Genomic DNA, 14696 nt, shown 5'->3' with positions numbered 1-14696 from the left:
GAGGAGAGCAACCAAGTACAATGAATAAAAAAAGTTATTTGGATGCCCTCATTTGTACTATATTACTACAGGAATAAAAGGAATACTTACAAGCTCAGTTGGCTTGTTAAAGAGTCTTTCCACGTGGACTCCATACAGCCTCAGGTCAATGATGATATTCTCCGATTTGCTTCAGTGTAACATACCTAAACTTAATCAAAGGAATATGTTTCTACTATGTTATTAACTGGAGCTCTATGGTGTTGAATCTAGCAAGATGAAAAGATGACGTAAGTATCTTACCAAGATACATACTGGAAGTTTTCAGTCTTCCTCTGAAGCTTTGTGTCCCTGATCTCCAATTTATTTTGCAACAGAGTAGACAACCAATTACCTGTTTTAATATGGCAATTCCAACATTCCATATGCATTCTTCGCATTAGTCCCCCAAAACAATTTTTTCCAAGATTCCAGCCTTCTTGAGATTTATACATAGGTAGACAAACTCTTACAACACAAGGACAAGTGTGCTTTCATTTTACTTTAATATACAATTGCATTAAAGCAGTAGCATCTGGCACACAGCACTTAGCCTGCAGTGCTGTAAATGGAACACTGATGACTTCTTCAGGGGAGGAAAAAAAAATGCCATCAAGTTAACATGCAATTCTTAGAATTTTAATTTGCATTATTAGCCCCTTTGAGACTAGCCAAATAGCCACCTTCAGTGGAAGTTCCGTGTGCATAAAATTGCCGATTGGCTCATTAATCTGGTAGGGTTAATCCATTTACTGAGGATGTGCCTTGAAGAGAACCTGATAAGACTGGTGAACACTGGCCCCTTTGACATGAAGTCTCACTGTACTGCTGCACGGAGCATCTGCTCTCTGATTCGGGGATCACAGAAGAACCGGAGTTTCCGGGGTAATAGCTTCACCTCCACAGGCATAGCTTCATATTCCTCGTTATCAATACCAAAGGATCCCTCAGCGCCCTGTGTACAGATAACGGTGGTGATCAGGGCTAAACAGCAAACAGATTATTTCAGCAATGCTCCAATACTGATACCTGCTTTTACTAATCGGCTGCAGTTGAATGCTTTGCTGCGTGCTAACCAAGATGACCACCTTCCCATGCCTTCCAGCCCATTTGGTCTCAACAACACAGCAAGGGCTATCCTTCACTGCGCATAATGTATTAAGAGTCTGCTGCATAAGATGTTACCTCAGTTAGTTGCTAATTGGTGATAATTAAATGCTAGGGAGCCTTAATGACCCACATTGTTTATACTGAAAGATTCTTTGCTATTGGAACTATAATTATATGCACTTAGCTCGTGGTCTGCCAGCGGTGACACAAGCTAATCTGCAGAAGTGCCTGTTAAATAATTCCTATTAAATCCATGTTACAAGCACCTTTTGGTATTTATTGATCCAAAGCGTGAGATGCAAAGTAATTCACAGGTCAGGAATTACTCAGCAGAATTTTCCTGAGCTTTTTCTTTAATGTTGATAAAGTCACCAATGATTAAAACCATTCATCAAAATGTCATGTTGACCTTAAAAAAATCTGGTGTCTGCTTTGCATGCGCTACACTCACCCAAGGCAAGGCTATGTCACATTGATACTGAAACTAGTTCCAAATAAGATGGTACATCAGAACAGCTCAGACTGGAGAAAGTAGCATAGGTCCTGTAAATCACAGATCCACAGCAGTCCACCTGGATCAATGTATCCTGCTTCTCTGCAAAACTGGTGAGACTCACCTGAGCTGTCTCTGGTTCCTTCATCAGATCTAGGTCAAGGATTCAAAGAACAACACTACTTTGAGCCATGCACAAATATTCTGAAGGTGTCAACTGCAGTATGAAGAGCTCATTTTATACCACAACCCTTTCTGAGCTCAACACTCCAGAGTATTCTTTAAGAAATGCAAGACTGCCATGATACTAACTGGATGCAAGTATTAGGATGCTGGCTCATCATTACATCATAATTCAGGGTTTTTGCTTGGTTGATACAGATTTTCTCACTTTTTGGCATGTTTTATTATCCTTTAATATGCAATTCTTTTTTTCTAAACGGTATGAGAGCTCTGTATCATTTGAAGATAGAAATGATCTATGAGATTGACTTAACGCCCTTGCAAACACAAGAAAGTCCTCCCCAAGGCCACAACAGTCTCTTCTTTATAAGACACAACAACAGAGTAATCTAAACAACTCAGGCAGATGCAATTTTGGCTTCTTTTTCAGTTTCATCTATTCAAAGTTTCAAGACACTTCCCTGTGTTGATCTGAGCCCCACTGTCTTGCGTCTGCCTCCCCTGTCTACATAACACTTCTAATATTTAATCTTCTTCTCTACAGCATAATCCCTTCTGGGGTAAAATGTAACTGAGAAATTCAGTCTTCGATACTATGGTGAAGGCGTGCATATTCAATGCACCCAAGTAAAAGACCCTTTACAACCACCACTGCTGTATATATGAAGTTCTGTCACTATTTACTGGCTGAACAAAGCTTCCCCTCTAGTTTGCAAACCACTTGGTCTGTAATTCTAGTACATGTGTCCTGGACAGGGACTGAATTGCTGAACTGAGGAACTAAGTGTCTCATCAACTGTGTAATTAATTTCCCAGATTTGGAGTAGGGAGTTCTTAATGTGTGGCATTAACTGGCAGCAAAAAATAAAGTGACAAAGTTTCCTATCTCCCTCAACTTCTTACCTCTGGAAGCTGCAAGATGCACCTGCTGGCTTGGATGCACTGACTCCCTTCAGGGCATGTATGTGGATCACGCATCTTTTGACTTCTGTTCAAACGAAAAGAGGCAAGGTAAGGAGGAAGTTCTGTCAGAAACAGCTATTTTTAGAGCTGACACATTGTTATGTGTTGGTAAATCACTATGCATTTGGTAAACTTGGAGGTTATATACATATACAAATACTTGTGTGCTTAACTGTGAGAAAATAAAACAGACATTGCCTCTTCTGCTGCAATCAGTACATATCAGTATGCACTGACAGACTCCAACCAACTTCTGCTCTGAGGTTCACTGAATACATTTGCTTGTACTTTCATAATGCTTTTGTCCTCCTCACTTACATGCTGAACTGTACAATTCCCACACTGGATGACTACCCTCTCCTCAAATTCCATGCACCCATGTAACTCACCAGCAACCTAAAATAATCTAGCCAAAAGAACCTGACAGTTATATTGAGCCACTAGGCTATCATCAAACCAAACCAAGCAACCAAGCGACCAAAACTCTTCTCACATCACCACCACTCAGCATGGTTTCTAACTAGTTCCTTCTAATCATTCTTGTGTAGAAACCTGCAGATTGTCATTTTATCCATTCCAAATAGAACACTCAGTTTTCTCAGTTATTCTCTCTCTTCTGGTGCCCGTGAGATTCTTGGTTACAATACAGCACTTTGAGAAGTGCTGCTTTCCTACTTTTGCTAATGTTGAACAGGAGCACATAAAAGGCATTTGCTTGTCTTAGGAAGTTGGTGATACAAGTGCAGTTTGGTCTGTTTCAAATCTGAGGTTGCTGTCCTATCACTGGATCAACCACTGAAGGAGAGCATGGTGCACTTCCTTTTCTCAGAGCGTGCTGCTGCAGAGTGCACACAAATTCTCGGGTATGCTGACCTCTCCCTGGTCTCCTGACTGAAAGCACGCAATCCTTTGGGCCACCTTTCACACAAGGTACACCACATCCCACCCTCAATTTGGCCTCCTTTCCAGACAGACTGCAACACACAGGCAGTAAAACGGACAGCAGTTACGTGGCTAATATATCACAGCTCTCAAGCACAGTTACAGCAGATATTTCTTGGACAGGCAATGCCAGCTGTCCCCAGCTACTCTGTCTATTCTGTAGGCTGATATGGAAGTAGACTATATTTAAATAACCTCATGTTGTCCCGGTAAAAAAAAAAAAAAAAAAAAATCACAAAAACATGTCAGACACACCCTATACACCAAATAATCCATGCCCAGAGGAATGTAAGCTCATTTTAAAATTCCAGAAAATCCCAGAGAGAAAGCATGAGAAGAAAGGCTGAAACAGGTGAGGATAACCAAAGACAAAGAAAGAAAAGCAAAGACACCAAAGGAAAGGGCAAGGAAGGACAAAAGCAATATTAACTACAGAAAGTTTGGTTTTAATCCAATATGTGTATACTAAAAGATTAATGAGTGATTGTGAAGGAATTAAACATCCTCCTGGCAATATAAATTATAAATAATTGATGGTATGTAATACTGTCAGTTTATACAGTGCTGTACAAACAAGAAGCAAGATTCTCTGCTCAAGGTTTAATCTGTTCGCAGTTTAACATATAAGGTCCCAGATACTGCACTCTGGTGAGCAAGTAGGTTTTTTGGTTCACGAAGGTAAATGAGGCTCTACATAAATGTGAATATGGGATCAAGATAAGCTCAACAGGGATGAGATACATAACTAAAGATTAGTCAAAGGAGAATGCTAGGAGAGGCAAATAGACACAACTTCTCCTGCAGTGATTGCCTATCTAGTGACCCTGTGTTAAAGGATCAGGAATCACTTCCATGCGATTCGGCTTCTTACTCAAGACAAGACAGCAAAGCAAAACAGCATCAAGAACAAAGCCTAATAGCAACATTTTCAATTGATCATCTTATCCTACTCCACACACTGAATTACAAAAATACAAGCAAAAAGAACCTACTGTAGATAAAACACAATTTTAACCTAGTTCTCATCTTCAAAAGCAGCTGATGTGAAATTCTGTAACAAAAACACAAAACCAAAGAAGTCTTCTACACTGTAGCTGGCAACTGCATTCATGCCCTGGAGTGACTGCTCTCTGTGTTTCCACACACAGAATCTGAGCTGGCTATCAGGACATAGATTACTGGTGCTACACTTTCTGGCTTCCCTTCTCCTTCCCTTCAGCACTTTCTAGCAGACACTACGGTGTAACCACCTGCTCTTCCCCTGCCTCATTTGAAATATCACCTCTACACCTGCTGCAAACGCTCTTGTTCACACAAATCTGATACACAGCCGCGGTTGCCCTCCAGCGTTCTGATGCATTGCCCCCAGCCACACAAACACAATGCCTGAACCTGCACTGTAGTTTCCCCTGCAGGATGCATGGCTTCCTCTGTGATCTACCAGTTCTGACCAGATCATGTCAGTGTCCTCTTCAACAGAAAAATAACTTGTTAACTGTACTGATACAGTATTTTCCCTAAAAATATTCTCAACTCCTCCAAATTCTGGGAGTTTAAAACTATGCTTTAAAAACAAAACAAGCAAAAACAAAACAAACAAACAAAGCTTCTTCATACGTTCCCAAAGGCAAGCCCTGCTGGTGCTAGGCAAGGGGGAACCTGTAACAAGGGCTTGATTCAAATGCAGCTCCAAAATGGCACTGCACAGTGGAGAGCCACTCTGAACACCCTGATTTTGCCTTGCAAAAAGAGGGCACTTTATTTCTGTTCTGACTCCTCTCTGTAGAAGTAACTGGTCCCTCCTGTTGCTCCACCACATCCACCCCTCTTTCTCTTTTGTTGTTACCTACAGACTGTGGGCAGTGTTTAATCAAAAGACCTTGTTTCTTTGAACTTTGCTTGAAAAGCAGCTCAAAGCTTTCTGCACTGCCTCTGATTAGCTAGCCAGCAAGGCATGTTACCACTCATCAGAGGCTTTTTCCATATAGCAGTGTAAGTGCAGTCAGAAGAACGTGACACACTACTGCATGAAGCATGTCCAGTTCACATGGGAGATATTGTACACCAGGTGTAGATTTGACCACCTCTCCCTTACATCACCCAAAATCATCCACGTTTTTTCTGGTAGCAAAGTGTTCAAGAACCCCGTATACTGTCTCTTTCATTTTCCCCTTAAGAGGTCAAACTCCTCTTGCTGCTAATGGGAAAATCTCCTCCTCCTTTCCCTTCTGCAATCTTTAAAACAAAGATTTCACTCTCAAGCATATATGGTCCACATGGCTCATGCAACTTAAAAGCAGTTGCAGCGAGCATCCGAATCCACTGTGCATGCACACATCAGAAGATCCTATTCCCACTGAGGCTCGTGGGATGATCAAATAAGGGGCGTGCTGCTGCTATTAGTATCATTAACAAGACACATGCAGGAACTGTTAGGGTGATGACAACCAGATAAAAATGTATTCATATCTTTCCATCTGATTTCACTAGAGGGGGCTATACGACCAGAAAACAGCATTAGCAAATATAACAGTAACATATGGAAGAGTTTAGTAGGACTAGATTTAGTAGGAAAATCAATTGCTAATAAAAACTGAATGGAAGATGCAATGTATTTGCTAGTGGGACATTATGCAGGAGCTGGAAAAGGCAGCTCTGATTTGTATTTGGTGATAGCAGATAAACAAGCACATTACAAGACAGCATTCCAAGCATAAGTAAGGCAATACGTGTTCACTCTTTTTCTACATGCTGCTTCTTCACACCTGCAGCCACCTTGCTCCACACACAGGGAGCACCAACACATTTAGTTAAAGTCACTGTTTCAATTCACATCTTCCAAAGTTCCTCCAGCTCAGACCTCATATCTCAGAGTAGTTACTGAGCCAAGGGAGCCTTTCATTTAAAAGCTGGGCCTATCTTGTCAGTTTAAAAAATCCAGGTACCACTAGCACAAACATATCAGGTCTGTGACCCTTCTCTTAAACCACGGAACAGCTAGGGCTAAAAGACTCTGAGGTCTTTTGGGCTGCCTATAAAGCTCTGGGTCATGACAGTGTTTTCCAAGCATCATCATTCAATACCAGTGGAGAAAAAGGTGAAAGGTATAGGAAACTGAGAAGCTAGGAAGAACTCAAGGTAGACTGATCTGCCTTGTTTCCAGAAAGAGAAAATTAGTTAAGAGTTTTGAAGAACAAAACCAGTAACCCCCATGAAGCATTACTGACTGATGACCTCTGCTTTGGAATTTTGCAGCACAAAGTAAGAGAGAAACATAATGTACTCCTCAAAATTAGCATTCTGACTTGTACAGAGATTTGGACATCTGTTTGCAGCCTTCCCATACTCACCCTCTGCTCACAAACTGTCCCTTGCTGACAGTATCTGCTTCAATGCAAATATCCATGAAGTCTGCAGTGCGCTAAACAACAACAACAAAAAGATTCAGAAATGAAGCAGTTAAAATTTCAAAACGTCACATCCATGATGCTGCAAAAATGCCCAGTTCTGTGCCTCACGAAAGGAGGCAGATGCATTTCTGCATTTCATGCTTTTTTCCTTTCTCAGCTTGAGATTCGGAAATTCTTCCCTATGAGGGTGGTGAGGCATTGGCACAGGTTGCCCAGAGAAGCTGGAGAAGCGGTGGAAGCCTTATCCCTGGAAGTGTTCAGGGCCAGGCTGAATGGGGCCTTGGGCAGCCTGGTCTGGTGGAAGGTGTTCTGCTCTTCCACAACCACATGCATTTTCTGTCCTCTAACTCATCGTAGCCCCTGTCCTTTCTTTAGTGCCAGTTCTTTTTAATTCTGTGCTCTGTGAGTCAGGAGAGGAAAAAAAAAAACACACACACTTCCAGGCAGTCATTCATGCCCACAGCTTCATTCCAGCACCCGTTGATAAAACAAAAGTACTTATGTATCTGATTTCCACTCTCCCATGGGTCAAGAAGGAAAGGAGTGTCCACTTCAACGCCCTGTTTCCTCCTGGGTAACCCTAAAGCTTTTGTTTCGTTAGTGAAACTTTCTTGTCATACAGATTCCTCCCGATCTCACCACATGTTTTTACGTAAGTCTCCAGTGCTTTTACACCAGCTCTGAAGTTTGCCCACTCCTAGATTCAATCATGGGCCCCTACTCGCACAGGGCAATGAATTATTTAAGCAGACAAAAGAATGAGAGTTTTGCAAGAAACAAAACCTGTGTGGGCAGAGAGCATTTGGAATCCAGTTATACTACAGTCTTACTGTCAGATCAAGCTGTCTGTTCTGAGTTGCAATGGAAAGCTCAATGGTGGATAATTTCAGTTCTTCCCAGTCCTCTGGGGCTGCCTCCTGGGGGATTTCTGTGAATCAGAAACAGAATATAACATTAAAGGGAATTTACTTATACAGATTGTCATTTCACTGCTGTGAAGCACAAAACATCAATGCCAGCCACAAAAGTCACTTTGACCCATTGTGACCACTAGCTTTCTTTCTTTCAAACATCACGTTTTTTGGGGGGGAGTACTGAAGGAAAAAAAAAAAACACACTGGCGTTCACACAGTAACATGAAAGACTATCAAGCATATTACCTGGCAGCCCTGTAAATCCTTATGCCAAGGATTAACAAATCTCCTGAACTAGTATTACAGGAACATTTAAAAAACATATGAAGTGCTGCTACCAGAAAAAAAAATGAAAATCCAATGTTCAGGATGCTCTGGTAACATATACCTTCTATAGGAGAAATCCCCAGGGTTCAGTTCTCACATACGGGTCCCTTTGTCCATGCTTCCTTCTATCTAAAACACCTCTACTAGGTGACAAGAAGGTGACAAGCCTCTACTAGGAACAAGCAACTGTGAGCCCACTGCACATACTGGCTCCTTCACAAATCCACTTCTGATTATGAGACCACAAGCACTGACAGAACTACCCCTTCCATTTCTGGCAAATGCCACTGTAACTATCTTGACAAAGCCACAACATAAATGTTAATTAAAAAAAAAAAGGGGGGAAAGGGAAAGTAAGAGAGCGGAAAAGTAATGTAGAAAAAAAACAAACAAAAAAAGCACCCACAACTCTGATCTATTAGACAAGCAAAGGCTGTCTGTAACTTTACACCAAAATACACCCACCTCACCTTTTGGGGGAGGTGACCAGTATAAGCGAAGTCGTCTGTAAAGCCTCACATACAAAGGAGGTCTGGATGATTTCTCCTCTGGCTCTTCTGGAGGTCTCTCAGTTGGACCCAGGTACATGAGATCAGCTTGACGTTTCTGAGGCCATTCCTTGGATTTACATGGAAAGGAAACAAAAGACAGAGGGCCTTTTGTTGAGCACCTGCCTGTTTATTGTGCTTAGTCCTCCAGCCTACTTATTCTGTGCTCACAAGCACTTGTTCCGAGCTACCCAGATCCTACCACTGCCTCAGCCTACTTTTTGGCTCTTCAGGCTGCAGAATCCTATGTGAGATGACATCTCTGCAGCTTGAGAAAGATCACCCCCAGTTCCCAAGTCTACTAATCTACTCCTTCCCTACACCGAAGCGAGGTACTTTCCCCACCAAAAGCAGAGGGTAAAGGGAGGTGTTTTTTTTTTCTGCCAGTGCTGGGTGGGGTGACACAGCTGCTTCAGGGAGAACAATTAAAACTGGCAAGGTCAACATTAATGTCTGAAAGCACAATTGTTTTCTGCGTGGCACCAAGGGAACCTCAAAGAGAACTGCACAACAGGGTCTAGTGCAAACAGGCAGAGACAACAGTGCTGTGTGCAGCCACGGGGCACAAAAATCTGGCAGGCCTTTGTCTTTCAGCACCTTAAACAATTGAGATCTGACCTTATTAGAGCACCCGCCTAGACAGGTGCACACAACGGGTCTTAGGGCAAGTCAGGTGAGCTTTATGAAGATCTGAGGAAAAGAAATAACACATTATTCTCAGCGATACTTCAGATCCATTGCCAGAAATTGATGACCTACAGCAGAACCTTAGCTCCTGAAAGCCTCCAGATGCTGACGCTGGAGACAAAGTTTATTTTCTTTCATTTTATTTTAAAACTAATTTCTGAAAATGCTTAAAATAGAGGACTTATGGACAGAATAATAGGATTTTTTTTTTTTAATGTATTGCCATTTCAAAGGAGAGCTACAGCAAAACCAGCAAAGATAAAGCACACAGCAGCAAGGAAAAGCTAGGATAAGATTAAACTCAACACGCTGGAGCCATTTCTTACACAAATTAACGAAATGATAACATAGGAGGCACATAAAGCAATGGAGAGCACAACTGGGGGAGATCAGGAAGAAACGTTTTTATCTTAATAGCAAGTAAAAGTGGGCACTTCTCTTTAACCTTCAGCAGGTTAAACATATCTTTTAAATGTACAATGAATAACTCACCAGTGAGACTCGCTATCACTGCTGCTCACCGAGGCTAAGGCCTCAATAAAAGTGAGAAAGGGGCTGGAGAGAGGTGAAGAATAGGTTTCTACCTAGATTACCAGCACACAAAATCATCATCTCAAATCTCTTGGGAATGGGCAGTGGGGTGGAAGTCTTTCATGAATGCATTACAGCCTGAACTCCATGGCTGCACAATCTCATCTACCATTGCAGCTCCTGGGTATTTCCAGAGCCTTTTCATGTGGCTCCTTATATGAGAAGAGAAAGGCATGCGAATGAAAATGCCTCATCTTTCATGCAGGTCAAATTTTTAATTTTCCAGGATCATTTTAAAGCAACAGTTAAAGGTAAAATAAAAGCTATTAATCTTCATGTTTGTTTTACTACACATGGAAGCCTGGTTATCAACATTCATGAGCAGTCTAATTATAGACAATTCTGCCAGACGAATAAATCAGAATGAAATGTTTTCATAAGAAAGCCTGTTTAGAAAAGGTGACAGAGCACTTTAATGGTTGTGTTCAGCACCACCGCTGCTCTCCAGCTTCAAAAATGGTTACTGGCTCCCCCTGGTGATCTTGCAGCAACAGATCTTCAGAAATGATATATTTTTAAAAGGTATTCTGCCTCCCCTTCACCTCTTCATAAATCAAGTCTATACCAATCGCTAGGTATTTCAACAAGCTGAGTTTCATTCCCATTTTATATATTGCTACCAGAACTTCAGAAAAAAATACAGATAACATATACAAAGCACAGTCGGCCTTTTCATTTCTCACGTACACACAACCATTATAAACACTTGCCCCCAGTTATTCTTTACCTTAAAAGTACTGAAAAAGTGAGCTGCTTTAGTTTTCAGAGGCCCAAGGTACCAGTACCTGAAAAAAGAACACAGACAGAACTCGTGAAATATCCAGGTGATGATACTGGGAAAGGGAGAAATCTTGCTTCAAGTTACAGCAGAGTTGTTTGCCACTGAAGTTAGTGCTCCCCTACAGCTTTAGCTTCATGATACTACAAGTATCTACACATCACCAGCAGCTTAGCAGTGACTTCCCTTTCTGGAGTTACCAATTACCAAAATGCAGTATACAATCTTCACTACAGGCAGCCTGACACCTCAGTAGCAGATTTTTACCTGGTTATGAAACACAAATAGGAATAACTTAAAAGTCTGTGGTCTAACCGTTGGTGGGATGCACAATACCTCCACAATATCCCATAAAGAATAAGGTCGGAGGAAACAAGGAAACAAACAAAGATAAGCACCTTAAGTGGCAAGTGAACAGAACCAGAAAACATTCATCTGCCCCTAAGTACTCTCAGATCAAAATCAATGTTTTAAAAAATAAAAATCCTGTCAGCCATGAAATATTGTATAGAATCTAAAGATGTGACTATATTTAGGTAGGCTTGGTACACATTTTGATCGCTGTCTTGCATCAAAGAAGGTCAACAAAACACATTAAGCACCAACAGCTCAACAGTACTGAAGATGTAAGGATATCATTAACTACTAAGGCATGCAACAGTCACACCATTCCCATCAAGCCATGAAATTGTCTGTAAAATAATAAAACCTCAAAAACAAAGCACACACACATCTCCACCAGAATAATATTTAGCTAAGGGATAGCCAGACACATTTCTGGAACTGTGGCTTACAAATCAACTCTGTAGTTCAGCTGTACTGGAACACACTAAACATTTATTTAGCCCTATATCCCCTCTTTGACAGACCAACAGGGACCAAAACTGTATGGTTATGGAGAAGTATAAAAAGAGGACAAGGATACTGGGCTCTTATCTCAAGCACACTGAGCCCCCGTTCGTTTGTGGCTGAAGTGCTTTCCAAGCTGGGCATGTTTTGTGTGCACTCAAAACCATTTGTGGAAAAAAATGAGGTTTGAAGTTGTTCACACTGCCCCAAGTACAAAAGGTGCTGTCATACCTCCAGCACACGGTCCAAGACTCCTATGAAAGGCGACTGCTGCAGGAAAAGATGTGAAGGCCAACACTAGGCAAAAAACAGGGCACGGGCAGGAAGCCTAGTAAGAACACAGAGGGGAGAGAAGTGCTCTTCCTTAATCTTGGGGCTGCGATTAGGAGAGCCCACAACACAGACAAGTCAGCAACTACTGACGTAGCCAAGGGCTGTATACTGCATCTCTCCCATCCCACATCACCTCTCAAACCTACTCAAATACCTACCAGACCCCTGAGGTCTGCCACCTCCTGCTTCCTCACGGATAGCTCATTCTCAAAACACACCTCATTTCCTTATGGCTGTGCAGCAGCAGACTGTACTGCAATTCCTCACTAGCAGTCTGAGAAGTGAACTGATTTGGCCCTGCTGCTACTTCACCAGATAACACCAGTCATTTGATACACAGACAGAGGCATATTAAACGTCCATTTGGAGAAAACCCAACAATTATTAGTTTAGCATTCAGAAAACAGTCCTCAGACAGTACAATCCACGCCATTCCTGGCAAGAATGGAAGGGCATTTCTACTGCATCTGATGTTCCTAGTCGGAATTGAGTTACAGAGTCTGCATGCATCTTTTCATTGGCAATTGATGAAAAACAATGGTCAACTACTTTACTTAAACTTTCCTCACGGGACAGCTTTTCCCACTGATTCAATCTGAATGAAGTTCCAGAAATGGGCACCAAAAGGCAAGCAGAAAGCAAATACCTTAAGAAATAGTCAGCACTGAATAAATGATTATTTCACATGACAAAAATCCTGAAATGTCTTACACTTACGTGTAACGATAGACCTAAAAGGAGTGGGTGCTTCTGCCTGTCAGAAGCCTACACTCAAAAGAGACTTCTTTGCAACAGGGGGGTATTTCTTTTTAGACAAGATGCTAAAAAAGGTGCAGCTTCAAAAGAATGGTGTTTTCTTACTTGCTAGCTTTCACTCCTGCATCTCTGTAAGATCCCCATCTTAAACCGGTCACTGCAAACACAGGCTGTTCCTTTTCTCCCTGTAAAGAAAATTAAACAGTGCAAAATTGCATTCTCTTACCTTTTTTCCAACTTTGTTTTTTGAAACTAGAAAAATATTATTTCTATATAAAAACTGATTTCTGATTAATCCCAGAAGAGAAATTTTGCAGGAAAGGTATGATAAATAGCTAACAGCAATAAAGGTTAAGCAGGATTTAGGTATTACACATTCCATTTACTCCCAGAGAGAAATACAAAAGGTGAAAATTTTAAGAGGTTCATTGATCTTGACTGCACACCCAGCAACAGCCATTTAATTTCGTGGATAGTGTCAGCCAAAAGCAAGGTGCTCTTGTACAGCAACATTAAGCTCTTGCTGCAGAAACGTCTGTTCTACAACACAACAGAAAAATAATAGATACTTTAAAAAAAGGAAACATACTGGGAACAGTCAAAAGTTTTCCCATTTCACATCTTTCAGTTTAAAAAAGAAAGCTATTAATTCAACAATACGTATGAATGTATTAAATCAGCCTAGACAGCTATCGTTATCTTTCACCATTTCTACAGAAATATCAGTGTTAGTAAGTTTTGCATTCATCAGAACTCTCTAAGCCTCCCAAAAGTACATTCAGGCATTCAAGTGTTTTCTCCAGTTTAAACCAGCTGATGTCACAGCATACTGTGGAGAAATGACTGCCAACCAAACTGCTGATATTATAAGCTAATATCATGAAACTCACAACAGCATTAAACAGAGGAAAATTAGTCTATTTAAACAGAACTACTGAGACTAGGAAAGTTTTAGGAATGTTGGGTGCCAAACAAACAGGTGCTTTTACCTTGATCTGCAAGACATCAAGTGGAACGGTCTCTCCCTTCAAAATGGCCAATGTAGCATTAGTAATATGTCTGCAAAACAACAGAGAAGGAAGAAAAGGAAAACAAACGGGTAGGAAGAAAAGAACACACTTTAAAATGAAAAAGGATACGCTTTAAAATGATACTTTTTTTTTTTTTTTTAATCCTGCAGGCCCCACTACCAATCCTAGTGGGGCTTTTTCTTGTAGCAACCACAATACAGCCCCAAGAAAAGAACTCTGACAAAGTGCTGCACCTCCTTGAAATCAGAAAGCAAACTAGGTGGCTGCAACATGTGACAAAGCCTGCATTTTAACAAGCAGGAAAAATTCTGACAAGCAAAAGGAATTTCCCAGACAACGCTTTCCAGAGAAGTGCCAGATCATGCAGGAAGAGTTACCTGCTGTTTTGGATAAACCTAAGGATGGAAACATGGTTTTATTTTATTGGTGGCAAGTGTAATAATCTCAGAGGTAAGCAGACAGGTATGAGACTGGTCTCAATTCACTGTCTCTGGGACAATATTACCTCTCCATGTTAACTTGAAGTTTTTAATCAACATAAATCTACCTATCAGCAGTGGTCACGTTGTTTTGGTCTCCATTATGTTGTGGACATTAGTTAAGACAATTCTTATTTCATGTCATAAAAGGTGGCTTCAGACCCTGAAGAATGTATTTCAGTAAAACCTTTCTTCTTTTAAGAAGAAAAAAAACCATCAAAGTTGGGTAAAATTTAAGTTCCATATTGTGCATAATTCCTGTGTTTCAGCTAGATAGGAACACA

General features: G+C 41.1%; 1 protein-coding gene across 2 annotated transcripts in view; it reads right to left on the bottom strand.

Moving 5' to 3' along the window:
• Nucleotides 1-505: 505 nt before the first annotated feature.
• Nucleotides 506-14696, bottom strand: part of AGK (acylglycerol kinase) — a 31670-nt gene continuing 17479 nt past the window's right edge. Inside the window, exons 8-16 of one of the 2 annotated variants that reach the window (XM_083801127.1) lie at nucleotides 13892-13961; nucleotides 13008-13087; nucleotides 10914-10971; nucleotides 8831-8978; nucleotides 7950-8047; nucleotides 7060-7130; nucleotides 2708-2792; nucleotides 1746-1774; nucleotides 865-973 (exon numbers count right to left, since the gene is read on the bottom strand). In XM_083801127.1, coding sequence (XP_083657253.1) covers nucleotides 1769-1774; nucleotides 2708-2792; nucleotides 7060-7130; nucleotides 7950-8047; nucleotides 8831-8978; nucleotides 10914-10971; nucleotides 13008-13087; nucleotides 13892-13961 — 616 coding nt within the window. In that variant the 3' untranslated portion in view covers nucleotides 865-973; nucleotides 1746-1768. Of the gene's footprint in view, nucleotides 974-1745; nucleotides 1775-2707; nucleotides 2793-7059; nucleotides 7131-7949; nucleotides 8048-8830; nucleotides 8979-10913; nucleotides 10972-13007; nucleotides 13088-13891; nucleotides 13962-14696 lie in introns of both variants that reach the window. The other variant, XM_083801126.1, reaches the window with a different exon arrangement.

Source organism: Anser anser, assembly GCF_964211835.1.
Source record: "Anser anser genome assembly, chromosome: 1".
Taxonomy (NCBI): domain Eukaryota; kingdom Metazoa; phylum Chordata; class Aves; order Anseriformes; family Anatidae; genus Anser; species Anser anser.
This window is presented reverse-complemented; position numbering and strand designations above follow the sequence as displayed.